The sequence below is a fragment of the Betta splendens genome, chromosome 8 (assembly GCF_900634795.4).
Source record: "Betta splendens chromosome 8, fBetSpl5.4, whole genome shotgun sequence".
NCBI lineage: Eukaryota > Metazoa > Chordata > Actinopteri > Anabantiformes > Osphronemidae > Betta > Betta splendens.
In genome coordinates this window covers 8,644,040-8,670,754 of record NC_040888.2, presented here as the reverse complement: position 1 = coordinate 8,670,754, position 26,715 = coordinate 8,644,040, and the positions used below count along the sequence as shown (strand labels likewise).

At 47.7% G+C, this 26,715-nt stretch overlaps 1 protein-coding gene and 1 long non-coding RNA gene across 9 annotated transcripts in view; one reads left to right on the top strand and one right to left on the bottom strand.

Moving 5' to 3' along the window:
* Positions 1-176, bottom strand: part of ccdc43 (coiled-coil domain containing 43) — a 3,164-nt gene extending 2,988 nt beyond the window's left edge. The window contains exon 1 of the mRNA XM_029158212.1: positions 151-176. Coding sequence (XP_029014045.1) covers positions 151-161 — 11 coding nt within the window. The 5' untranslated portion in view covers positions 162-176. The remainder of the gene's footprint in view (positions 1-150) is intronic.
* LOC121202373 (uncharacterized) overlaps positions 1-26,715 on the top strand; it is a 27,263-nt gene extending 548 nt beyond the window's left edge. Inside the window, exons 2-10 of one of the 8 annotated variants that reach the window (XR_008695318.1) lie at positions 4,830-4,947; positions 5,238-5,350; positions 8,962-9,208; positions 11,366-11,446; positions 12,783-13,062; positions 13,122-13,447; positions 14,197-14,319; positions 20,415-20,643; positions 20,739-26,715. This is a non-coding gene — a long non-coding RNA (uncharacterized LOC121202373). The other 7 variants (XR_008695319.1, XR_008695313.1, XR_008695314.1 and 4 more) reach the window with 7 other exon arrangements.

Genomic DNA, 26,715 nt, shown 5'->3' with positions numbered 1-26,715 from the left:
TTTCCACGTATGTTTGGATTGTTACATCCTGTACCATGACATAGGAAGCGTGTGCTATTTATATTTGTGCCTCTCCTCCATCCTGTGCCAACACCACTCCCTCATATCAGATCACACACACATTTCCCACTCTCCCTCTTCTATGTGTACCTGGTCCGCATTAAAGCAAGTGGAAAGTTCACCAGCCGCGTCCATACGTTACATTACATCTCGCAGGGCTCGTCTGTTGTGTATTTGAACAGAAACGCCTGTGATAAATCTCTCTTCCACAGTAGACGGCCTTGTTAAGTTAGATGTTAATTTCACCAGCCAAATCATGAATGAGCACTAAATGCCCAGCGTTGGCAGTCGGAGAAACACTCTGGGATCCTGCCACAAATCCCCCAAAGTTTTTGATTTGAACTAAATGTTCGATTATCTCACGCTTTTACTGAAGGACGTGTGCGCTCATTCGTTGGCTTGGAGCTCTGCCTGCCAGTTCTGGCCTCGTTGAAATGCTAGTTTCACAATAATTAGCTATTATTTTTTAAATCCAGTGGGCAGCTGACACTTAAATAGCCTTTGGCAGAAAATATTAATTATCATAATAAACTACTGAATAAGTCCTTGGTTTCACCATCTAAGTAAAAGGGCTAGTTTGTGTGATTTCATCTTAAGGTTGTAAATGACGTGGTGGTGCTGATGTTGAATAAAAGAGATCAGTTATGATGATATGACATGATGTGCGGTTTACCTTTACCTGTATTTTCAAGAATGAATTTATAAAATGTACCTGTAATAGGTCCCGTTGAGATCCAGATGTGCTGCTATGAAGAACAGCTTGGGTGACATTATTCTTTTGGCCACTGGGTGGAAGTAGAGGACATAGATTAGATCCCCCTCATAAAAAAGACGGAGCATGTAGTCGCACATATAGTTGCATGACAGTAGTTTGGCCCTTAGTTGGCTTGTGATTCATTGCAGATTGCTTCACCCGTGCATCAGTTTGTTAACGTACAGTTGTAAGCGGGGCCGTGGAGCCGGAAAATGCCCCGCCAGCTGTTTGTTCGTCCTTTTTTATGTGACACAGGGACAACAGACAACACCTCCCAGCTGTTTGAATATATTAATAATGTTTCCGTGTGAATGGCTTGATCCTGCTTCCAGAAAACACTTGGTGCAGGGGAGGGTTATTAGCCATCACCCAACCACACACACACACACGCTCCCCTTCCCATTGCTCCTACATAATGGCTTCACACGTTGCTGGCCTTGCAGTAATGAAGTGTGAAGCCTCTGTGACGCCACAGGGAAGCTACCGTGTGGAACTGTACTCTCTATTTTAGTGCACCACCTTCAGTTCCTTGCAGCCCAGATACATTTGCTCAAATATTTGGCTCTTTGTAATTCCTACAGGCAACATTCAAACGGACTTTCATAGGACACCCTTAAACAACTGTGAAACCAGACTGATTAATCAGTCTGGTGCTCGGTGCTGCACCTCTTACTTTTGTGAGAAGACAGAGTCTAGGTCAATGCGTTGTGCTGGATTTGTACAAAGATTTCTCAGGAAATTGACAAAAAGCTGGCCTGTTCTTTTTCAAGTGAATCAGTTTTGGTGTTAACGGATTGTATGCAACGTGTGGCAGCTCCACTTACAGCCCAACAGTTTATGATTTAAAATGAAGGTTCCTGTGGCTTCAGTTTCATCGATTTCTATTGGTGCTCGTGTCCTGTGTGATTGTAGTCAGTACAAAGCAGTGAAGTACATTAATACAATGTATCCTACAGTACACTGCCAAATAGTGGCTTGTTAACAGAGGGGTGAGCAAGTGAGAAATAAACTGCCATTACAAGAGAGTGGCATGGTCATATTTCAAGCTGAGGGACCCGGGGTCGATGCATAATGCCGTTGCCTCTCTTAGTAGCGCGTAGCTTTAGGATGCCTGTCCTATTTATATTGAGGGGCTGTGGATTGATGCGAAATGACGAGGGCCGCGAGGCGGCTGAGTGGGTGGGCATCCACATGCTCCGCTCCACAGGCAACCCTCCGCTTCCAGACACACACACACACACACAAACACACACACACACACACACACACACACACACACACACACACACACACACACACACACACACACACACACACACACGCTTGTCTTCATGTCCCAGTGCCACCAGCATTAGAGAAGCCCTACAGTCTCAATACGCAATGTCCTCTCTCTGTCAACATATCCTCTGTGCCCACATTAATGTGACAGAATATAACCAGAGCCCCGAACAGCCAGGCAGCGCACAGCAGTGTAAAAAAAAAAAAAAAAAAAAAAAAAAAAGCATGTGTAACAGGTGTGCTCCCTCAGCTTCCCCAGTAGTTTGCTGGCTCATCGCATGGCAGCTTAAAGCAGTGTGGGAACACTGCTATTGAAGGGGTCTCAATCATCTGTCGTTGAGTTCTGTCTATGTTGCTTACACATAAACACCATCCCGTTAAAAAAAAGGGGCATTTTTCTATAGTGTTTTTACCTGAATTTTGTTCATTTTAATTTTTATTCATTTTTCATTTTATTATATTAAAGAAAATAAAACAAACATGCAATTAAGGAGTCAACAAAATTGGCCATATGGTTGGTTAACAATGGTTACTCATTAATTTAGTTTAGTTCAGATGACAGCTCTGCCCGCTCTTTGCATTCCGTGGAGCATCCGTCTTTATTACCAATTTCAATGCGATTGTGGAGACGAGGTGGTCTCATCCACTACCTAGAGGTGTGTTGTTGTCCTGTCCTGTTTTTCGGATTATCTTTTTATAGCAGTGGTTTGTGCGTGAAGGCCTCCCCCTGGCAGTCTCCTTTGAAAGGTGGATGTGGAAGCATGTCTACCACAAGTGATGGTCAAAATAAAAAAGCTACAGAAACATAAGCCTTGACAAAACTGCCTGCCTTGATGAGGGTATGTTGTTAGAGGTCTTCACTATTGATGGGGGAATTTAAGATTTTTGGCTACACTGTTTTATTTGTAGGGCTGTGTAATATTATGGGACATTAATGACTTGATTATCTGCCTGAATTCCACACCTCAGAACGCAGTCATTAAATTAAATATGCTTTGTTTGACTTGTTTAATCATCTGTTAATAGCTGCTTGGATCCCGGCCTCGCTCGCTACACAGCAGTAATGTGCCACCGACCGGTTCATCAGTTTGTTGGAGCCTCCGCGACTGTGCGTCTCTTCGGAGGAGGGGAAAAAAAATGAACTTGGGCCGATAGTCGAGGGAATAATCTGGTTATGTGTAATGAGGGCTCTTATTAGTAGTTATGCGTGTGTCGGGTTGAGTGTGCTGGTGGTGGACTTCCCACATGCCCCTCTCAGGAGGCTCGCTGCCTTCACTCTGCTCATCTAGCTTTTTACTGGGAATCGCAGGCAATTAAAACGCTGCCATGCGAGTGTGGAGAAAAGGTAATGAATATGGAACACTAACTCGGAGACGTCCGCCGAGACCGCTCGCCGAGTTCTGAGGGTTCCGTTCTCCAAATGGCTGGGAAGCACAAAGACCGTTTGACAGCATTTTCTCTCTCTCTCTCTCTCTCTCTCCCCCCGTCCCTCGCTCGGAGCGCACGCGACTTCCCCCGAATGGCGGCCCAGCGGCTTTAAAAATGCAAAGCCCATTCTTTCCAGGTTGGCGAACTTCCGTGACCTCTGGCGAGCGAGGAGAAAGTTTCTGTCGCGGGCCCGGCGACCCGGCCGGCCGACCGTGCCAGCTCGGCCCGCTCCTGACGGGAGCGGGGGCTGAGTGGATGTGTCTAGACAGCCAAGTGGAGGAGGGCAAATATTTAGCAATGCCACTTGGGGAGGCGATCCGGGCCTTCTCCTCACACTGAGGCATGCCTCGTGGCCACGGAATCAGGCCATGTCTCCATCCTGCTCCCTGTGCTGCCACGCACTCTGTATTCAGGGTCACGGATCTCATTCCTTGGATAATATTTCAAGCTGGCCATAGATAGCGAATTTAATTGAGGAGCGGGCTCAGTATGGGGCGTAAAGGAGACTTTCTGGAGAGAGATGAAAGAAGAAATGAGATGGATGCTGTAGATTTAGTGTTACTTAAGCTCCTCCTGTACATGACTGAAGTCACTTATCACTGTGGCACGGGTCGTCTCACTTTACAATGAATCCTGGTCTTTTATTGGTTCCCTCCCGCTAAAAGCAGCGTGAGGTTTGACTGGAATAGGTGCTAACGCGCTGCCAATCCACTGCCGCGCCGACGACAACGCACATCCTCCCGTCACTGTCGCGGCAGGATGGTGACACAAAGGGGGAAAGTGGGATGAAAAACCTGACTCTGTGCTGGCGGCCGTCACTCACCCACACACCAGACGCTCTCACCTGTGCTCCCAAGGCCGCGTGTTCTCTGCTCAGATGCCTTGTGTTCTTATGAGGGAGTTACACACTGTGCATGTCAGCGCGGAACTCTATCAAAGGAGCAGAAAATCTACATTTAACAGTTCTGATAGTTGATTAATTGTCAATATGTCTCTGGAATTTTTGAATGTATAACCTATATATTGTGATATTTTACTACAGATTATTTGAAAATGAAAATGGAACTACTCCTTGGTTTATTTCTCAAATTGGTCTTCGTATGCTTCCAAACACTTGGCACAGCAACGTTTATATAGGAGCGAAACCTGCAGAGACAAAACCAATCACACCCGTGGGATATAAAATAATTGAGTTCCGAACCACCGCTTGAAGGTGAGGTCAAGGAAAATTAACCCCCAACCGCAACAGGCCAAGTTCCCTGCAAACGTACTAAACGCTGCGCTAATTTTTTTTTTTTGTACTCGTCAGGCGCAGCAGCACCAGTTAAAGCTCCACAGATCGCTCATTAGCCTCCCTCTCTCCAACGTTCTGCCCGTTCTTTTAAGAATGACTGAACAATCTGCGAAAGGCCAACGCGTTCCTCCTGGTGAGTAAATGTGCTCCCAAATCCATAGCGGGCGACTTCCCGACGCGTCACACCTGATGTCACAGGCGCTGGATGGATATTTCTGGCTTCCCCCGGTGCCCGAGATAATAAAAGCATTTGTATGTAATACCTTGCATTGTAAGTCTCACCCCATCTGTCTATAGTTGTGCTGTTACAGTGTGTGTCATCAGAGTCCGCAACAGCAAATTACCGCTTATTAGTAGCAATACCAGCAGTGACAACATTTATCAGGAAAAACATCTCCTCCTATGTCTAATTATCCCCCACAGGGCGCGCTGTTATGTGGACTGATATTGACGGCCGGGGAGTCATTAGAAGATCACACTTAAGCTGACGAGGGGAGAATCCAGGGGACGTGTCCACCCTGATTGCTTAATTTGATGTGAGTAGACTGACACTACGTCTGCAGCCGGCAGAGGTATATATAGTCTGGGTGTGAGAGTGTCCACACACACACACACACACACACACACACACACACACACACACACACACACACACACACACACACACACACACACACCGGGGGCCCGTGTGCCTGCGGGCGGCCGGCGACGCGAAGGGAACAGGTTGCTGGAGGTGGAAAGGGCAGCGAAGTTCACGTGTCAGAGTACAAGAGCAAGTAGCAGATATTCAGATATATCTGTCAGTCTCTCCGGGCCTGGGAGGCTGAGCGACAAAGGCCACAGGTCAGCGTGGCCTCGGCTAGGCTTTTATTCACATCCCCCTCAACAATGGGGTCTTGTCTGATTCAGATACACTGGCTGTCTGTCACTTTGACTCAGTGATATTTCGTGAGGCTGCCTCCTGTGTGTGTGTGTGTGTGTGTGCGTGTGTGTGTGTGTGTGTGTGTGTGTCTCTCTCATCAGATTGTGATCTCTAGTCAGGTAGAATCGTCCCTGCTGCTGCTGCCCCCTTCGTTGGTGCTGACGCCTCCCCCCTCACGCTTCACGCTGGTAACATCCCCTGGGAGTGACAGATACACATCGGTGTCTAAGCACTGCTCTCTGTGGCTCAACACCTGCTCCGCGTCTCCTCCCGAACGCTGCCATCTCTTAAAAGGGCTTCGCCTCTGAAGTTCCAAACACCACCGTCTCCCATTATCGGGTTCCCGCTGATATCTACCACTGCAGCATTGGACACAAAACACAAAATTGCCTCCGGTGTCCACAGTCTCGCCTCCTTCACCTTTTCTCCAGGCACTTATCTCACATCGTTTTTTTACACTAAGCACATAAATGCTTTTGTTCCAATTGTTCCACTGATCAAGTCGAACTTTTCCTCGCTGCCAATTAAAAGGCTTTGATCCGTATCTGTGCAAAGGGGTGAGGCACGGGGAGCGCCTCTCGTCTGCTGCCTCTTGGCGACCAGAGGCCAGAGTTGTGCTGGCAGAAGATAATCAGCAGCTCTCGCACAAACAAGATAAAAAAAGCGCGGGGAGGATTTGCTCCCATCCTGCCTGTCAGGCAACCCACCGAACAGACAGGGGAATTATTCTGGCAGCAGCGCTAATGTGGCGACGGTTGTTGTTTCCTAAACTGATTTCCTTAATCCTCCACTTGTTCCATGCTTTGTAAACATGGGGCTTGATTTTGTAATCTGGAAGGTCCCACTGACGCACAGACACACATGCACGCACTGGCAACCCGTCCCCTCTAAACCCCCACACCCCCACTCCCCCATCGTCAGCCGCTGCCCTAATTAGTCGGAATTAAGACGAATGCCTGGGCCTCCCGCGATCAATTGGTATCGAGCAGACCTTCGCTCGCCCATGCCTGGGGGCCTCTCTCCACCCGCGGATCATTTATATCAATCGCTTTTGTTTTTCTTTCCGTCCTCCATTTTTTCCGTCCGCCGAGCGCGAGTGCCCGGCCTATTGGTCTGCGCGCGGAACAGTCGCCGAGGAAAATGGCAGAGTCGGGCAGGTTAAGTGCTACGGTTGTACTGATGTTGCACGAGTGCGGCGTGTTAGTTAGTGCATCCGCATTTACGCCCGTGCTTCCTGCTCTGCTTAACGCCGCCTCGTTTTGCTAACGAGCTTTTGGCGACACAGGTACCTCCTCACTGCCCTTTGCTCCCCTCAGATCTCCATCTCTCTCTGCCTTTATTAACTGTTAGCCCAAGCACAGAGAGGCTACGAGTCCCCACTCTTGTATCGACTCAGACCGCTTGGACCCGGTTATTAATTGGTACAAAGGATTTTTTTTTCCTATTGTATGGGTGTCGCCTACTCCTTTACCTTCCTTCATTCCCAGCTGTGTGTGTGGACAGATGCAGGAAAGAAAGGCAGGACACTCAATATACTAGTCACCAAGTGCATTCAACAATGGCAGCAAAGAATCACTGTAAGCATTACAGTAGATAGATTCTTTTAATTGGAGGTGGTGGCAGTGGAGGTGGGGTGAGGGGGGGGGGGGTGTTTGGTTGTAATGTACTGTAGATACAATCCAAACAGTTTCACGTTTAATTTTACTAGTATGTTTTTTCTTGCTCAAAAGTTTGAAAAAAGTTTGAAAAAGTTAAAAATTTGGTAAAAATCTATGAATGTGCTAGATGACATGAAATATGTTCTCCTCCTCCATCGCCTCCAATGAAACCGACCCACAAAAACCCAAAACAGGCCTAAACGAACGACTAAAACAAAAAGTGTGATTGAAGTAAAAAAAAATGGGCTGCTTACAAAATATCTGCACCGACCTGGGCAGACTGTTCATGACCTGTCGCCACCAAATTTCATCCTTATCAACGCTGGCCTAAGGAGAAATTAACCAATGATGAGTCATCAGAAGATCAGATGCTCCGTGGGTCCTGACTGATGCTCAGCGGAACGTGTCTTCACGCTTCCTTTTTCACTGTTACCTGCTCAAACGCGCTCCTTTGCCTCTCGCTTCTCCCTCTGCCTCTAATCTGCTGCCGCCATGTGTTCCAGAAGATACCAGTGAAATTCTAACTAGTGTTATTCCTGCATTATTTCTTGGGCCCACTCAGCCAAAGCACCGTGGGGAAATCCATTTATAGGACAAATTAAATTGAGAAAAGAGAAGGGTAAAAAGCGCACTTTTATTAGTTCCTTTTTCCAAGGTTAATGGTAAAGTAGTGAACTGCCACTTACGGCAGACATAGATCTCCAGTACTTAGTCCTCTGAACGAGTGTGTACGTCGTTGTACTCTCAGCGGTACATGGCAGCCTTAGATACTGACTACTTCTAGCCCGCGGGCCGACCGGACCCTCTCAGGTCGGGGGATTCGTGGCTAAGTGACTTCAGCTACGCGGCTAAGCTAACGTGAACGGCAGCAGATGAGCCGTCGGCGTCGACCTCCGTGTCCGGTTGTGTCGTGTGGAGTGTGAGGAGTGATTTTCTGTCTTTTTTTTTTTTTTATACTGTAGGAGCTCCATTCAATCCACGCCCTGGCTATCGTGGCCTAATAACCCTCCGTTTTCCCCCCACACGCTCTATTGTTCACGCTGTTTCAATGCCACCCGCTATTTTGAGAAGGAAAAAAAAAGAGGTCTTCAAATGTGCCTTTTCATTTCTTTCAAATACTGCAGGAGAAAGCCCTCATCTGTACAAACAAACCCCGTTCTGTATTTCTGCTTTGAACTCATGGGAGAGGGTCACGGGAGATATAGAAGGGAGAGAACGGGGGGGGGGGGGGCGCTCTATAGCATCTCTGTGGATTAATGGGAGGAGAAGTGGGACTATTAATCCTCCTCTGTCATTCTTTACTGTGGAGTATTGGCTGTGAAGGAGACAAAGTGCCATGAAAATATTAAACCAGTGTGCTTTTACAGTGCCGTCCGTTCACCTACATTTTCTGCCTATTAGCAGACTCTTAATGAGTCACAGAGGAGAGACACACTTTCCTGCTACATATGTTTGTGTTGCAGATGCTTGATTGGGTGGGATGGTTGGCAGCCACTTCTGTATTTCTTCCTAATTTGCCATTGTTAATAGTATTGAGTTAAGTGGCCTCGGTTTGTTTTGTTCCCAGCTTCCCCTGCTGCGCTAGCACTTCTGCAGCACTCGGGCCAGAAGCAATCAGAACGCGGGAGAGACGCGGGGACTTAAAGGAACAGAGGACCACGCGAGGCGATGCCGATGACGGAGGGTGAGGCGACGGGAGGCGAACGACGATCCGTCTGAAGGACGGGACCCCAAGGCCCCCACGGGGGGAGACCAGACTGGCGTGAGCTCCTGCCGGGCGTCAGCAACCGGCCACAAGGGCATTTAAAAAAGTGGTGGGTAGACGATAAGCATTTATCAATGAAGTCCTGCTACAGTAGGTCTGGATATTATGTGTATAACATTCGGTCAAGCTTTATGTACCAATGGAAAATAAACTGGGGATGGAAGTAAATGTTTTATTAATATTCCGCCCGCAGTTATTTTGTGTCTTCTCTTTACCTTTTCTGAAGCGAGGTCAGAGGAGGCTGAAGTAGCTGCATTTCACTCTCTATTACTGTGAAACCTCTGCGTGCGCCGTCGTAGCGCTCCTCTCCTCGCTGCTCGGCTCCTTCTCGCTAGACGCCCCGTTCTTCCCAGCTTCATGATGTATTCACAACCAGAACATGTTGTTTTGAGACCCGCGTGACAGATTCTTGTCAGCCTACATCCCGCATAATCAGTCGTTTGCAGGGGGCTCCCGGCCCGTGGGGGCCGCAGAGACATGGCCGGGGACCCTCGTGGGCCCGGCTTTGGGGGGAGGGGGGGGGGTGCTGCTTACTGCTGTATGTGTCTATCAGGAGACTGGTGCAGATGCTGGGGGGCACGGGGGGTGGGGGCAGTGTCGGGGTGATACCCTTGACGCTGATGTGATTGAGTAGACAGCGGCGACCCGCTCCTTTCTATACCCGCCGCATCTGCCACCCCCCTCCCCCCCACGTCCCCCACGCTCCTCACACAACAGCTCCCTGAGCCTGAGCGATCACTTAAACAGCGCTGGTTATTATACCTAAGCACATCCTAGTAATTTATGCATGATTGCCTGGCAATCTGAGGCCATTCATCATCCTCTTTCCTATCTTTCTTTTTTTAATCTGTTGGTGTCTTGTTCCTCTGGACTTTAATCTATAGGGCTATTAAGAATGCCCGTGTAATAATTGCTCCGCTCAGGTGACAGCGTGACATTGGCGTCGTCATTGCCACGGAGCTTTGGGATCCTGAAGGAGCAGGTCTGGCTTTTGTAGTTAAGACGCTGTGAAGACCTTTAGATCTGTCAGATGCGGAAGGCTGCATTTTGTGCAGTCCATCACACGTTTCTGATGCAGCGGCTGCATTGTATTTGTCAAACCTTTGCACATGTATAAATCTCTAACAAAGGGCGCTGTTTAGACCCAAGCCTTGGTTTGTTTCTTGAGGTCATGACCCATTTTGAGGTAACCCAACTATGATTCTCTCATCCAAAGCTGCTGTGTGGTGATGGACGCTTTCATTGCAGCTTTGGTTTTAGCTTCCAAACTTCTTTCTGTTTCTTTCAACTTACTCAACTTTTGACTTTTAATTTCTGAGTGAAGCGGTTCGGTTACAGAAAGGTAAAAGACAGAATCTATGACCATTAATGAGTAAGGACGGTGATGAATGCATGAAGCGTTGAGCTCAATAGCTTCTCTTCTTGACACCGTGTCATGTTTTCCACACAAAGCGAGTGCTTTGTATTCTGTTCATGGCACCATTACAGAAACCAGAGCAGCTTTTAGCCTAACGTACGAACTGGCTCTGCCACAAGCGCCTGTGCAGTGGTGGCTGTGAGACAGAGGCCGACCCCTGTTGTTGTAGACTTCTCCATCGGTGACTTTAAGCCATGGCTAATGGATGCCGACCTTCCTCCATGTTCTCTATCAGGTCCATTCAGGATCTATCAGCGCAGGGATGTGTCTTGATTTGCCTCCCTGTCCCCTCTCCGTTCCTGGCGTGTGGAGCAGAGCTCCAGAGTGGACCTTGTTCCGCTGCCGTCCTTTGTAATCTGCCTGGGCTCAGCGGAGGCTAAATTAGGAGCTGAACAGCACGGAGAAGAATGAGGCGACAGAAGGCAGCGGCACCACAGACAATCAGGGAGACAAATGGCCCGCACAAAGTGGCCCTGGATTATCTGTATTATAAACTTTACTCATCTAATTGCTCTCATTTTGGATTTCAAGTAGTTTATTCATTCATGCAATAGTTTGTGTGGGTGAGGTTTACGCTTTGTCCATCATACTCTGCATGTATTGATGGTGTAGGTTCTTATGCGGTTGTTAAAGGTTTGACATTTTTGGAAACAACGCTTGCGCTTCACTTTCTGGAAAGGAAGAAAGATTATTGATATTTTCCAAATGTCAAACTCTCTTAGAAAGTATAATAATAAAACTTCTTTTGTTTTAAAGCTAATAAGCATCTACTGTGCTGTCCTGCTACAGTATACGGCTCTGCCTGAAGTGCCCCCCCTCCCAACACTCCCTCCGTTGTTTACCTCTTTTCCCTTCAAGTGTGTTTTCAAGGTAAATATTTCTTCAATCATGTTTGTCAAATTTCTTGTTAGGGACTTGTCTGCTGACACAGATGGTTGGGGTTATGTTAAGAACACCCAGATGGCATTCAGAGATGTATGAGTCATATTTCAGTGGATGAGTTACAGTGTAGAACCGCATCCTCCTATTTACCCGGGTGCGACAGCGAAGAGAGATTCGCAAAGTCAAACGAAGCGGGCAACACTTTTCCCTGGAACTTTTCTCCTGTCTGGTGTCTTTGCAGCGAGGTTCTCCAGCTAAGAGGCACCTCATCGCTCATTTGTTTCTTATTTAATTGTCCTTGTCCGCTCTGTGTGTGTGTGTGTGTGTGTGTGTGTGTGTGTGTGTGTGTGTGTGTGTGTGTGTGTGTGTGTGTGCCTGGCTCTGAAGCCACATGGGTGCATTTTTTTGGATTGCACCGCCAAACATTTCATTGACACGCACAGCAGAAGTCAGTGCATTGATTTCCCATTGGTCGATGCTGGTGGAGTTTACAGAAAGAGGTGCAGAGGGAAAACGTGTGGTTTCTCTCCTCTTTCCATCGGCGGCGGTCACGCCTTTCTTTACCTCTTCCAAAAAAAAAAAAAAAAATAGCAAGAAGCTAAGATTAGATTGCAAATGTTGATGAAGGTGACCTGTGTCTGACCACAGCAAACTTCAAGCGGTACGAGCAGTCTCATGAATTTCTATGAAAATCATCCTCTACTCTACATCTACAGCAGGAAAACACACTTTCTTTCTACTTTCTTTGTCTTTAAATGCACATATTGAAGCTTGTATGTATGTATCTTGTGCTTTTGTTGATTCTTGGACCTGTTGGGCCACAATGTACAAAAGCAGAAGTACAGTATAGAAAGTATGAAAAGCACCAAGGCTGAGTACAGAAAGCTGTCAATCAACGCTGATGCACTGGCATCCACCCCCCCACCCACAGTACTGTGCCTCTTATTAATTTATGACCCTGTATCATTTTGTCAGACTAAAACAAGACACCATGAGGAGGGATGCTTATATTTTATACATTTCTAGAGGGATCCATCCAGGGAGTCCAAACATGAGCATTGTTTTGCTGTTCATTCGTGTAGGTGACATCATAGAACAGCTGCTCTCATTTTGTTAAACCCAATGCAGTTACTGTAAAAATGATTTTTTTTCTGATTTCAGATTTGTCTGCGTGTCTCTCTTTTTCTAAACAAAGACAAAAAACACAGACTTGTCACAACTCCATTGTAACACTTTCTAAAGCTACAGCTTCTCGTTTTTTGTGAAAAAGATGATACAGTAACTTCACTACTGTAGAACTTATTTATCTTTCTCTGTGTAACAGCTATTAGTGAAGTCCCAAGGTCTATTTGGAAGCAGAAACACAACTGTCCTGGGCCTGACCGGAGGAGAGTTTGGCTTCGGCTGCTGCCCTCAGCACGTTGGCAGATCCTCAGACGCCGTCGTCTCTCCCTCCATCGTCTTCTCACATGCGAGGCCGAGCCAAGACGTGCTTCTGTCAACCTCCACAGCTCCGTGCCATCAGCTGTGGGCCTCCCACTCTGACTACAGCCGACAGGGCCTTCCTCCATCCGTTTAGGCTCGTTGGACATAGTCGTTGTGAGGTGAGTGTTTATTAGTGGACAAATTCAGATCACACAACCCTGATACCCTGATCTGGCAGGTTTTGGGGCTCAGATGGAAGACACATAGCACAGAGGTGCTGAAGAAGACGCGTTGTAATCACAAAGATGGAGGGATGATGTCAATCACAGCATCTACAGCGCATGGAGGCCTCAATGCAGCCAGAATTGAACGATCCTCGGTGTCAGAACAGGAGCCACCCTGCTTCTGCTTAGTCTGGTACAAAAATCAATCTCGGTGCGCTATAAATGCACTCACGCTTCGCACGTCGTACATCATCCAACTTTATCCTCCTACCCATCGTCTTTGACCCCGTCTCATCTCCATCATTGCCAAAAGTTGGATTACAAAGTGGCACGCAGTCGGGTATGAGTCAGATATTCAGTTTTCAGTTTGGTCTTCACACTCTTCCTAAACAAAAACCTTACTTTTTTTTCCTCTTAGTTGAGCACAGTAGCAAATGCTAATGTCAGTGTGCAGCTGGGTAGATGGTGGAACTGCTGTAGTATAATAGCCTCGCATCGTTAAATGCTGGACATAATTATTGAGATCATGGGTGATGGATTCATTCTGGAGTCCATTAAAAGGTGGACATCATCATCATCCACTTGGTTACGCTATGTATATACAGTATTTGGGAAAATCACACACTAGCATGTGTCAAATTTAAAAAATAAAAAAAAAGTAGACTAAATTTTTCTGTGCAACAAAAATGGCAGCTGTGTTCATTGTCTGCGTAACAGACAATATAGTCCCATGTGTTCCTCTGAATTTCTGGGAAGCGGGGAAATGAAAGGGAATTTGATTTCAGACAGGTGTTTTACTCAGGAACCTCGATGGGGCCTCTCCTGACAGTGCTACTTCAAAACCCTCTGTAAAATATGAGGTGGGGCTGTCACCGGCAATCCCCACTGATGTGTCGGGGAGCATCAACATTTTAAGCATTTATTTATTCATCCATATCTGTTTGGTTGCATATTTCATACTTGCCTTTTTCCACCGTGGGGCCGTGGGCACCTCGTAATCTGCGACTTCATCTTCTATTTAGTAATTTCTCCAAAGATGATGATTGAATTTTCATTTGTTGTTGCTTCCCTCCCCTGATGACTTTATAGGAAACCATTTCCTTTGCAGTCCGATGGTCCCGACGTTGATCTTGAGGACAGTCACTGGTGGAGTTCGTATATTTATCGAAGCGCCATCTCTCATCTGAATCCACGCCGTTTTCTTCACAAAATGTAGGTTTTCATAATTACATTTTGATTTGTTAGCTTGATGGAATGGCCTTCGGTGCCAGCCTGCCTCCTTTTTTCCATACTCAGACTGACTGTGTGTAGTAATGAATCACCAACACTGTACTTACAAGATTATTAATACCTTAATAATGGACTGTTGATTCGTGCATTGGATAAAGGATATCTTATGTATATCAGTGAGTCATTTCTGTGGCTGCAAGACACAGAAATGACTGTCTGGGTCATATTTCATCAGGTTTTTAATCTGCCTTCTCCTCACGTTAAATTACACCTGGTGTTTACAGTATTCCCAGCACAGACAGCTTTTCAATTTTTACTTGAATATATCTTTTTTTTCAACTTTGCACAAAAATGTCAATAGATTAGTTTCCCCACTCTCCTTGTTTTCAGTTTCTCTAAATCCTGCTCTCACTTGGTCTTCCGCTCCGTTGTCATGCGTCAAAACCAGCGTGATGGTTTGACAGGACGGGCCCTAGAAACTTGCCGCTTCCCCACAGGCCCTCTGGAGTCTCTGCTCCCTCATTGAACTGTTATCTGCCCCATTTCTGAGCTTTTCCATGGCAACGAGGAGCCGGCGAGCATGCGAGTGAAAAGAGCGAGGTCTCCAGTGCAAGCAGCATCTTGTCTCAGACAGCTGTCTGCTAAAAAGACAAAGGAGAGGGGAGAAAAAGGGAAAGTTTGGAAAGTTGTTTTCTTTTCTTTAGCGCGAAAAACAAGGTGAAGCGATGCAGCCGGCCGCACAGCGATATGCTGCACTCGGCTAAACCAGTGGACCCATCACAGTCCTGCGGATATGGGTCACCGGCCTGCTTTTAAAAATCCCATATTATCGACAGCGACTGATGAACTGAGAACAGCGGAGTTGTCATTGTGATCGGCTCGTAAGCGGCGCGTTCGCTGCATCCACTGACTGACAGTACTCAAAGATTCATCGGTGGGACCCCCTCGGTGGAGGTAACCCACATTTCACTCTATTTTAGGCTTAATGTCAGATGTAAGGCCTCAGCAACACATGTGGGTCTCTCCACCCAACGTGTATCAAATGCCGCCTGCTTCCCTGGAAAGCTAACGTGTACATTTGCGCCTCCTCTCCAGGTTCTTCCCTTGGATGTGGAGCGACAGGGCGACTTTAAAGTCGGGTTACGCCTGCGTCTGCCGTAGGATTACACTGGAATCCCAATGGTTTTAAGCAGTCACACTCTGCCACTCAAAGCCGGGGCGTTTTCGTTCGGCGCATTTATTAAAGGAGCTTGGGAGCGCGCGGTGACAAGTGAGGCGTTTTGTAGAAACGAAATGAGGGATAGAACGGAACAGAAGCCGGCGACGGGGGTTTTTCCTTTTTCAAAAGTTCTCATCTCACGACTTTTAAAGTCCGCTTAGGAATGGAGTCACAAACGCGGCCGAGGGACGAGCCCGGCCCCCGGGGACCCGGTGGAGGAGGGGGGGGGGGGGGGGGGGGGGGGGGGGTGCGAGCAGCCGAAAGCAGCCTGTGACTGCGAGTGGCGATAGCTGGGATTCTGTGAGGATGCTCCGCCGTTAAGACCAGCGTCGCCCTCACGTTTAGTGAATGTGAACGGATGTTGGCTTGTTCCCTTTGCAAAGGCAAGATGCATCACATTCTGGGAAATAATGGGCTTTTCATACGCTCACCTGCAGTAGGAGTGGCTCACAGCATGATTTATAACCCAAGCACAGCACCAGTGTGTTATTCACCCCCCCCAATCTACATCACACAACACATTTAGTGCTTGTAACAATCCAATCCAACATGACTGAGTGCATTGATCACCTCCCGCCCGCCGTCCACAGCCTCCCCTGTGCTCAAAGGCAGACTCCTCTCGGCTTTACACTGTTTATCTATTCCTTCTGTCACTCGCAGCTCATCAGCGAAATGCTTGGCGCGAGTATGGATCCGGTTCATGACAATCCATCATTTGTGACAAGTACAGGCGCTAATCTATTTTAAACAGCCGGGTATGACGCTGATGATGCATGACAGAAGAGGGTATACAGTACATACTTGGCCATGCATATGGAGAATCGATTTTCTTCATTCAAACCACTGCAGGAACAAATTAATCTTTTCGAAGCTAATTTCTTGCTGCTGCGTTTGAACTTGGGGAATCGCATGCATTGTGGCTTTCTGCACTGACGTGAAGTTGGCGTCTCATTGCACGTACAAGTAGAAAAGCAGCCCATTATTCCATTATTATCATCAGGCGGCAACGTTTAGTAGTTTCTGTTATGATGTGAGGTCATTTATAAAGTGGTTTCCCGTTCCTTTCCCACTACATGTGCTACGTTTAGTCTGGTGTCTGCCTCCGCCTCCCAGTATCCCACCATCGCCCTCTGATCCCTGTGCTCTTTGTGGCAGTGAGCCTGTGAATCCCAGACCATTCTTTGTAGATATCTGTGCGCTTTCTACTCGCTCCCAGAGCCTGTTGCTACAGTTTCAATCTGCCTTCTGGTTTGACAGAGCTGCCAGGTGCTCCTGGCTCAACCATATGTCCTCTGACACGCTGTCTTGGGGATAGGGGGGAGCAAGGGGGGGGTGAGGCTATGTGGAGCTACCTCTGAGAACTCTCCCTGAAACTCAGTTGGCTGACGTGCCGCGGAATCGCAAAACCCACCAAAAAACCGAGCCCGGCGCCCGCTTCGTATCAGCGTTCGCCCCGAGCGAGGTTCAGATACAGGCATGGCAGCGGGTTTTTCAGCCGGTCCCCGTGGGGGGTGGGGGGACAGATCCCGTCTCAGCGAGCCAGTTGGCTCGGCGTGGCGGCAGTGACCGCATCGCCATCTCCGGCTCCGGGCCTGTCACTCAGTCACAGTCTGCTGCTCCGTGGCTCCTGTGGTCAGACAGGAGTTCATTCTTCCCCGTGTCTGTGTCAGAATGTTTCCCCTCGGCTGCCAGACACTTCACTCCGCTCTCGAACTTCTCAAACTCTTCCTCTGTTGCCGATCCAGGGCTGCGATTCGGCTCTGAACCGGTCACAGCGCCGGTCCAGCTGCTCGTCCTGCCTCCAGGTAGGATCTGCGCGGCCGGCGATAATGGCTGCACGCGCATGCACTTCACACTTTCAAACCACGTGGCTGCGTGCACCAAAGTTAAACAGTCCCTCTGATTCGCTAAGACCCTTCGGTGCAGGACTCGACCGCTGCTGTTCTCACTTAACAAAAGCAAAAATAAAAAAAAACATTTGTGGTCGTTTGCTGCAGACGCGCGCTCTCCCAGAGGCCCGTGCATCAGGCCCGCGGGACGCACTGTGACAGACTCTAAACGTGAGGGAGGGGGCGCCCTCGTCACCCATCACCTCTGTGAGATGAACGGCCCCGGAAGCAGCTCGCCACCCCGCTGGACGGAGCTCAGCTGTTAGAAGGAGTGTTTGACAGGAGTGGCAGGTACTTGACCTTCTGTCTGCCTTTCCTCCCTCCCTCCCTCCCACACTTCCACCCCCCCCCCCCCCCCTTTTTCTCCCACTCTCGGCGCTTACTCGGTGTCATAACTTCATCGCCCGCTGACCCCCCCCCCCCTCCATCCTCTTGGGTGTTGTCTGGAAGATAAAAGTCTCAATACACTGTGCTAAGCCTGTTTTTATTGTGTTTATTCTCCTGCTTTTTTTTTATATAAACACAGCGAAGGAGGACTCGCGGTGCTGTTTGCCCTTTGGTGCCCCGCGTGCTGGGCCGTATTGCTGCAGAGGGTCGAGGTCTGCGTTCTCAGGGGTGAGGGGAGAAGGCGGTGGCTGCAGATGATGCTATTAGGCCCAGATTAGCCATAACAAAGACCAGGCTGCCTGCTGGCTTACACTACGTCTGCATGTCTGGGTGCGGCGGGCCGTTTGCATTTTTAACAGCCTTGATGCACATTTCTATTCCTCCGGCAGACACCGTCCCATGTATTCATCTCTCTTAACAGTGGCAAAATGTCAGCATCCTTTCAGGCTGCTCTAAATTAAACATTGGCCCCCTCTGAGCGTACGACTATGGAGCTTTACTTTCCCACCCGCTCTGTTTTCACACACAGGCGCTGGTCGAATGAAGGACAGGATGCCGCTCCTCCCCGTGAATCCACGAGGCAAAGGTGCAGAGTATCTATGCGGGATTTACATCACCATAATATCCTCCGTGTCCCAGGCCACGCTTTGTGAAATGGCCAAGAAAGTTGAAGACCTAAGATGGGGAGGGGAATATTTTATTAATGGGAACTATTAATATTCCATCGCAGTGGGACGATGGTGTGTTTCTTTTTCAGAAGCATAATGAATAACTGAGCGCCTCCATGGTGCCCGATTCCTCAGCATGAATATTCAGGCGCTGGCGCTGTATCATGGGAGCGTTGAGAGGCTCTCCTCCACCCTGTAGTAGATCAGTCTCACCTCGCCGGTCGTCTCCGTTTCCATCCGTGCAGCACCTATAGATCTGATGCTCTGCTCTCAATAACAGCCCTCCACAGAGGCTGGATTGATTGATTACACCACTGTGGCTTTGTGTGGGTTTTTTAATTGATTGATTAATTGCGGGCCTGGGCTAAGATGTGATTGATTATGAGTAGCCGGCAGTGGGCTGGAGCCGGGCTGTCAGAAGCCCACAGGGCGAGAGGTGAGCCCGTGTGGTAATATCCTCGTCCTTTTATCCACCGATCCCACTTTCATCTGCGATGCCTGGTACAGCCACACTTTGTCCTTGCCCTGGTCACCTCTCTGGAGCTCGCTTTCTCCCCAGTTTCAATGCCCGTGTGTCTGTGTTCACGTGCGCCGTCGCCCGCAGCTCCGTCTGTCCTGTTCTTGCCAGGGGAGTGTTCAATAATGTCAGGTCCGTGGCATTCAGCAGATGCAACAAAGGCCCCTTTACAAGCCTCAAAGACTTATCTCTCATAGAGCCCGTGCGAGGAAATAGAAACAGTTCAAACATAAAGAGAGGAGGAACAAAAGATGTGGAGGACCCGAAGAACGGGGGACGCGTGACATGACGGCGAGCGAGGAAAAAGGCAACAGTGACCCCACTCCACAAACCCCATTCAGTGACAGGGAATAAGAAGGAAAGACAGAAAGAAATGATCTTTTTGATAACTGGCGCCCGAAAGGGCCGACACTTACACAGACTGACAAATAGATCTTTCATTTCAGCAGTAGGCGTGTCACAACAAATGATTTATGTCCCACTGGGCCAATAAATAAGCAAAATCAATGCTTATTTTGACCTGTGATTCCTGCTGACTGAGGTCAGTTTGACCAAGACATTTCTTAAAGGCTCATTGAAATCAGTGTAGTTTGCATGACGGATGAAGAAAATGGTGATTAAAAACAAAGAGGGAACAAGAACGATCTGATCATCTGATCATAAATATAATAAAATAATGATTAGAACTGCAGATTAGTGAACGCAGGTATCGGCGCCTCCTGTTTCTGTCTTTAGCCTCCACATCTTGAATCTCAACCATTAGATGCTTCAGGAGGAGAATCTTGTGTTGAAGGCTTTGGCTGATCGCTCGTCGAACTGCGACTCAAACAGGAATATTTGCTTGTGAGCTTGAAAACGTTTTACAAGCGAAACATCAGAAGCAGCCGAAGCGCGCGTCGCGTTGTGCTAATTAAAATAAAGCAGCGCTTCTAGAAAGAAGCCGTTTGATCCGCGCACTTTATTTGAGGTCGACTTGTGTGCCGGAGTCAACCTACGAACCAAAGTTTAGTTTGATTAATTGCTCGAACGAGCCCAGATCTGGCGGTTCGGACGGTGACATTTCCGTTGATGGTCTTGCAGTTCGAGCAGCTTCGCGGTCTGATTTCCCTCACGGCCGCTGTCAAAAGATCAAATATGAGCTGCACCGAGCGCGCTTTCATATTACTGGAGTGGCGGTTCACACTGCCACAGTAAGCGATGCTGCGTTGCTTCTTCACTGTCTGTGCTCCGTGGATGCAGTCGGACTCAACAGTCTGTGAACGGGGCGTTTGATTCATACGACTGAAACGAGCTGGTCTGGAAATTTGCTCAGTTTCAGCATCGCACAACATACGACAACTCGCATACAGTAAATACGTGCGTTATACACTGAATTGCTTTCCTTTGCACTTTCAAAGGTCAGCCTGCGTCGTTGTGTATGGATCTACTGCTAAATGGGAGATTAAAAAAGTAAAATGGCTCCTCAGTCACTTGAATGTGACGTTACGCTCCCCGTCTGAGACCACGCTTCGAAACGAGCAGCACGTGACGTCACGGACGATCCGACCGCCCCTCTGATTCACTAAGCTGCTTCCACAGGGAGAAGTGAAGGAGTCTGAGTCTCCGTTCTTCACGTTGAAATCGAAAGTAACAACTCCACATTTTTTTTTCAAACAATAATGTTTGATTAAATTTTATTGGAATTGAATAGCAGAGTGACAGTGTGCTTGTAACTCCCACAGCATTATCACTTTCAGTCTGCAGCTCTCTCTGGCTCTACTGGGCTCAGTGATGGGAAGCGGGTGAAGAAAAGTATACGTCGGCTCTGAACTCGCCAACGAGGAAGGTTCTGTCAGGTGTCACACTTCACTTCAGTTCAACACCATCCGTGTCTGATGGACGCAAAGCTTAAATTAAACCCGTATCCGACAATGATGATGCGGATGTGGTACATTTTATGTGTTATTTATGAGTGAAGGTGCTGTGTGGTGCAGCAGGTGCAGCAGACTTTGGGGTCGGGCGGCCCGGCAGGTCCCCGTGGGACCCCGGCGGCAGAAGTGGCAGCAGAGTGAATGTTGCCTCCATTAGAGACAGGAGCTGGAGGATTAGTGCCAGGGGCCGGGCTAATGACTGTCACGGCCACAGAAAGCCGATTTGCTGAAACCGCGGCAGAGAGGCATGAAGCCGAAATCTCCAGCTAAGACCCAGTGTGAGGGGCCGGAATAAAGACCGCCTGCGAAAATCACAAAGAATACGCAATACATACGTTTCCCGTGTTCCTTTCTAGTAACATTCTAGAAGAGGAAAAAACTACAAGTACTGATGCATTGGGGATAATTGTGGAAGAATATCCAGGGTAATGTGTTTTCTTACATCCACTGACCTGTCAAAAAATTTTTAAGCCAGATCTGCTTTTGAGAAATATGTAATTCACTTTAGTGCTTAAACTGTGGGGATACAGAGCTCCTTCATCGCTAGCTCCTTAGACAGAAACCGCTGGTGAATGGGAGGAGGGGGGTGTAAACAGCTTTTGTTGTTCCACACGACGGCGTGTCATAAACGCGTGACATTTTTGACGATCTGATCTGAGGAATTTCTTTTTTTATTTTATTTTTTTGGTGCCTCTTTCTCCTCAAACCGCTTCCCATCCCCCTGTTCCGTCTGAATGTGCAGCCTACAAACACGCATGCCTGGCCATTGATTTGACCCGTCCAGAGTATACAGGGCCAAAGGAGAGCGCTCATGGAAAAGTTTGTGCAATTGATCTCTGGGGTCTTTAAATGCAGGACCCGCTCTCTCTGTCTCTCTCTCTATTTCCCTTTCTCTCTCTCTCTGTCTCAACCTCTGTTGAGGTTGTTTCAACAGAGATCCGTTCCACTGGCTGAATATGCATTTTCTGGGTTAGCGTGGAGGCGGAGGAGGAAAAGGTAAAGGGAGAATGTTGCTGTTTAGAGTCTAGAGGATGTGGAGTCGCTGCAAAATACTGTAAAGGAAGGAAAGGTTCATTTATCGCTAGAGGAAGTATGAACAACACAGATTGACTCACTCTCTTGTCAATAATAATTATTTATTTGAACAATCAATTATTTGCCTTTTGGGACGAGCTCGTAGAATATTGTCATGCATTTTCTCTTTAAGTTTGTGAAGATATAAGGTCATATATTTAAACTAAATTTGAAAACCTACACTTACAGCTCGGACACATTTATGTAAAAAGAAATGAATTAGTTATCTAAAATTCATATTACCTCTATTTTAATTGAGCTACATCCACTTAGTGGAAGTGATGAGCCACCATGCTTCATTGGGTGCTATAGCATTGCGTGTCAGTGTGTGCACGTCAACCCAGTGGCTGTGAGTGAATTGCTGACGCTTTAACAATTTTTGAATATTGCACATCACAAGCTGGAATGTCTTTGTGGCCATCTGACGTCTGACTGCATTTTCTCTAAAATCCTTGTATATTTGTGATGGAAGAAAGTCTGGCAAAGGATTAGGGGGAAACAGCAAACTGCCAAAATCTGCACAGCCTGTCAGAGTTTGGAAAGGAAAGAGACAGGAGAGGAAAAAAATGTCAAGAAGGAGACTGCAAATGAGGCTTGTTTCAATAAGGGGATCGATGGGGATGCAGGAAAAGATGTTGTGCGCATCGATGATAAGTGTCCGCAAGCAAACACTGGAGGGGAGTTTATAGAAGGGGCCTGTGTGTGTGTGTGTGTGTGTGTGTGTGTGTGTGTGTGTGTGTGTGTGTGTGTGTGTGTGTGTGTGTGTGTGTGTGTGTGTGTGTGTGTGTGTGTGTGTGTGCGTGTGTGTGTGTGTGTGTGTGTGCGCGCGCGCGTCCATGTGTCCATGTGACCCACAGGAGGCTGCGAGACACAATAGGTTTATGACTAGCTGCATGAAAACCATTCATTCAAGGCCTTTGTAGCGGTTGTTGTTTTGATGTGAACAATGATGTGAACAGGAAGAGAAGGCGAGGCCATTGCTCCGCTCTAGAACAAACCCTGTGTGAGCCAGTGGAGGGGTGAAGGAGGCTCAGCCTCATAAATCGCAAATCCATTTCGAATATACACCTATTTTTTTATAAGAAACCTCTGGTGGTGCTAAATAGGACATCTCTACGGGCCGGCTAATTATTTTTAGCCTGTTGTCCTTCCTGTCATTAGTTCCCTGGCCCAGGCCTTTAGTAGGAAGATGTGATTGTGGGGGACAGTCCTTCAGCAGTTGTGCGTGTCACGGGGCCCCGCGGGGACGCGTTTTTCACCGCGAGCAGGACCCGTCATGGCAGACGGGCCCCAGTGGCCGCAGTCGCTCTGCTTAGCTTCACTTCCCAGGCACATTTTCTCTGGAGCCGGCTGAGCTCATTACATGTGGTCCAGGTACTTATGTTACAGGTCCGCGCGTCTGCCTTTGGAAGTGATGCCAGTTCATACATCATACATACAATCCAGTGATGGACAATCTGTGAGAGGTTCAGGATGCTATCAGTCACTGACGGCCTCTAACAACTTAAAATCCTGGCAAACACTTGACATTCTTAGATCTACTCACGCATGTATTCTAGTGTATTTCCACAAGCTTTATGGTCTGGATTTAGCCTTTAATGCTCAGTCTCAGTTACAAGCACCTTATACCAGTTTTTCTCCATTCTTTTTGCTAATTCCACTAAATATTATGATTTCCATGCTAATGTGAGTGCCGTCAAACTGTGCACTTCTTTGGGCTCTGTTGATAATTAGCGTCTGCTGGGACTTCCTGTTCTGCAGAAAAAGAACCTTCGCAGCAAAAAATAACAGCGAAGAACAACAGCCTCCTTTAAGGTAGCGTCGGCTGAATGAAGATGGAGGCGGCTCTGACGAGTCTCCAGCCCAGAGGTCTTACCCCCTCCGTCTACTGTCTGCTGTGGGACCCCTGAGGATGTTGTTCACCAGGAGGAACATCCATCTCTTTTTTTTTTTTTTTTTTTTTTTTTTCTCATCCCAAATTACCCGTCGTCTTTCATTCCCACTCCCCGTGTAAATGAAGTGGGTGCGAGAGGGCAGCAAAGCGGTGGGCTGATGGATCTTATTAGAGGTGTTGCATTGATAAACGGCGGCGCGGCGGCACCAGGCGGGCTGAGATGGAGCGGGGAGGCAGGGGAACAATGCCGATGCCTCTGTTCACGGTGGCGAGGTGCCCTTCAGACGACGCAGGCGCAAGAGAAAGGCGCCGAAAGATGAGTTGTCACGAACGCAGCATTGATGTCACCTCGTGCATCTGAGTGACTGGGGAGGCGGCTCCACGTGTGTGCGCTGAGCGAAGCTCCATGTTAGCGGACGGATAAACGTGTGTAGCACTCACTGCCTCGGTCTCACCCTAATTTCAGTGTCCTCTGGCTTTTTATTTATTACTAAATCCTGTCCTCCCTTATCTTCCACTGGGCTTTTATATATTTTATAACCACACGGATTCAGTTTTTTCCCTTTTATATATTCAGTAGTTAACATGGTGACGTGTACAATAACACACTGTATCATAACTTGTGTCTTTACTTAAATTTATAGAGTTGAGCTGGTGCAAGGCTTTGATATAATCTAATAATCTAGAATCTATTTTCAACTACTATTAATATTTTTTATCTTAATAGTAACAGTGGACTGGAAAAACTCCCTCTAACGGAACAAACAGCAACAGGTAACGACAAAATCTGTTTAGTATTGAATCAAGTGTTAATGAATCACCACTTGGTGAAAATGAATATCACCAACCGTTAATCAGGGCTCCGGCTGAAAGTTTCTATTCACATTCATATGAGGAGAATGATCAGCGACATTTGTAGCATCGTAATGAAGGAGGATGCTAATATTTAGCATTAGCTTGTAATCGTTGTTTATTTTAATATTGTCTCTAAAGATCACTTCAGTTCTAAACGTTTTAAAGCCTTTGAGGCGTTTTTACAGTTTAAACACGAAGAATTTTTTTTTTAGGAAAACTAGGAGAATTTTTTAAGACACACTTACAGTAGGACCCACTTGGGAGTCTGGAATCTGACTGCACTCATGTGTCTCCAGCCTCCACCTCTGCTAATTAGTTGATCCACAGGTTATGCTTTATTAGATCCAATGAACATTGCACCATTTCAACAGGGCTGGTGCTGCAGCTCGGAGGGGACCGGCCGTATGTCATGCTCTCCCCCTCCTCATTAGGATCCTCCCTACCTGCTTAGCTGTCGCATGCACAGTATACACTCAGCCTCATGACACAGGGATTTTGGACTTGACGTTCCACGCGCTGCATGAACAGGTTCTCGCGGGGTCAACGCCTTTTGTGACGAGAGGCAAAGTTGAGGTAACGTGGGATCAGAAAACGAAAATTTGTTAATAGCCTCCGACATATCAGTAGCACTGGCTTTGGTTTGGTCTTACTTCGAACTCCCTGCCTCCTAGACTTCCTCCACTCCAGTACGACTGCAATATTTATGTTTTGCCCAGCCTCACGTTATTGTACCTTGGGCCTCTGTGACTCGTCTCGCTCTGTCATCAATAAAACTCCCTCCTTCGCCTCTTTTGCTTCTCGCTTCATCCAAATACGTGCCAAGATGGTATGATAATGAAATAGCGCTTCATAGCTGGACGCATGTTCATTCATCAAAGCGTGAGGTTTATTAAGACGAGTGCCGGGGTCCCAGCTGTGTGTGAGTGCAGACAGGATGCTGTAGTTATGAAGTGGAGCTCACAACGGGACCACAGTAAATCTTACAGTAAATTCCATGTGAATGAGTGAGGTCATTACAAATTGAACAGTGTTTCACAGCGTCTCTGTCTCCGTCTTCCGATTCCCTCCATTTTACCTCCTTCCTCTGCAGGAGATTAGAGCGGCACCAGTCGCTGGAGAGCTTTTGGACGGATTTAACTCAACCTGGGGCTCATGATGGCTGAAGACGATCACTTAAAACTCTCTAATCCAGTGGCTAATGGATGCGGTGAGAAGTTAAAATGTGGAGTAAAAACAAGTGCTGCGGCAATAAATTCATTCTCATCTTATTATTTTTTGGAGTTGTAGGAGTTTCTGTCTCCTGCTTTTTAAACAAGGAGTGTCATCCTGAGTGTTTATGTGTTATGAGCACATCCGCCGTTGTCTCCGTCTCATTTTGAACACCACCATTCTAATTACAAGATGATACAGCCGGGCAACTCAAGGGCGCTTAAATATCTATTTAGGCTGATTAATGGGCCTTGCGACATTTGTGGAGTTGATGCTCGCCGGTGTCTTTGTCTGCCGGGCGGGTGAGGACGCGTGGGCCGATTGATCACGCCCATTGATTTTCACCGGAGCCGCGCCTCCGTCTCCGCACGTCGCCCATTAAGTGAGATATGTGAACATATGTGTTGGACTCATTCGAGTGTGACTGTGAGGTTTTCTGTTCGGAGGAAGCGAACGGCGCCTCCTGAGTCACCGGAGCGTGATGCGTGTGTGTGTGTGTGTGTGTGTGCGCGTGCGTGCGTGCGTGCGTGCGAGCGCGCCTCTGCGGTGACACCAATGCCGCGACACCCTGCTCTGCAAATGTCAGTCCCGTCCAATTAAATGCTTGAGTGATGCCATTGCCCACGAGGGGGATCCCACCAATAAAGTTCTCTGTTTATGAGCTTTGTTTCCTGCGCTCTGTCTTTTCTGGAGACACTTAATAGACAAGTGTGCTGTCACACGGCGCATCCTGTGACAGACCCGTGAGCCGTTACA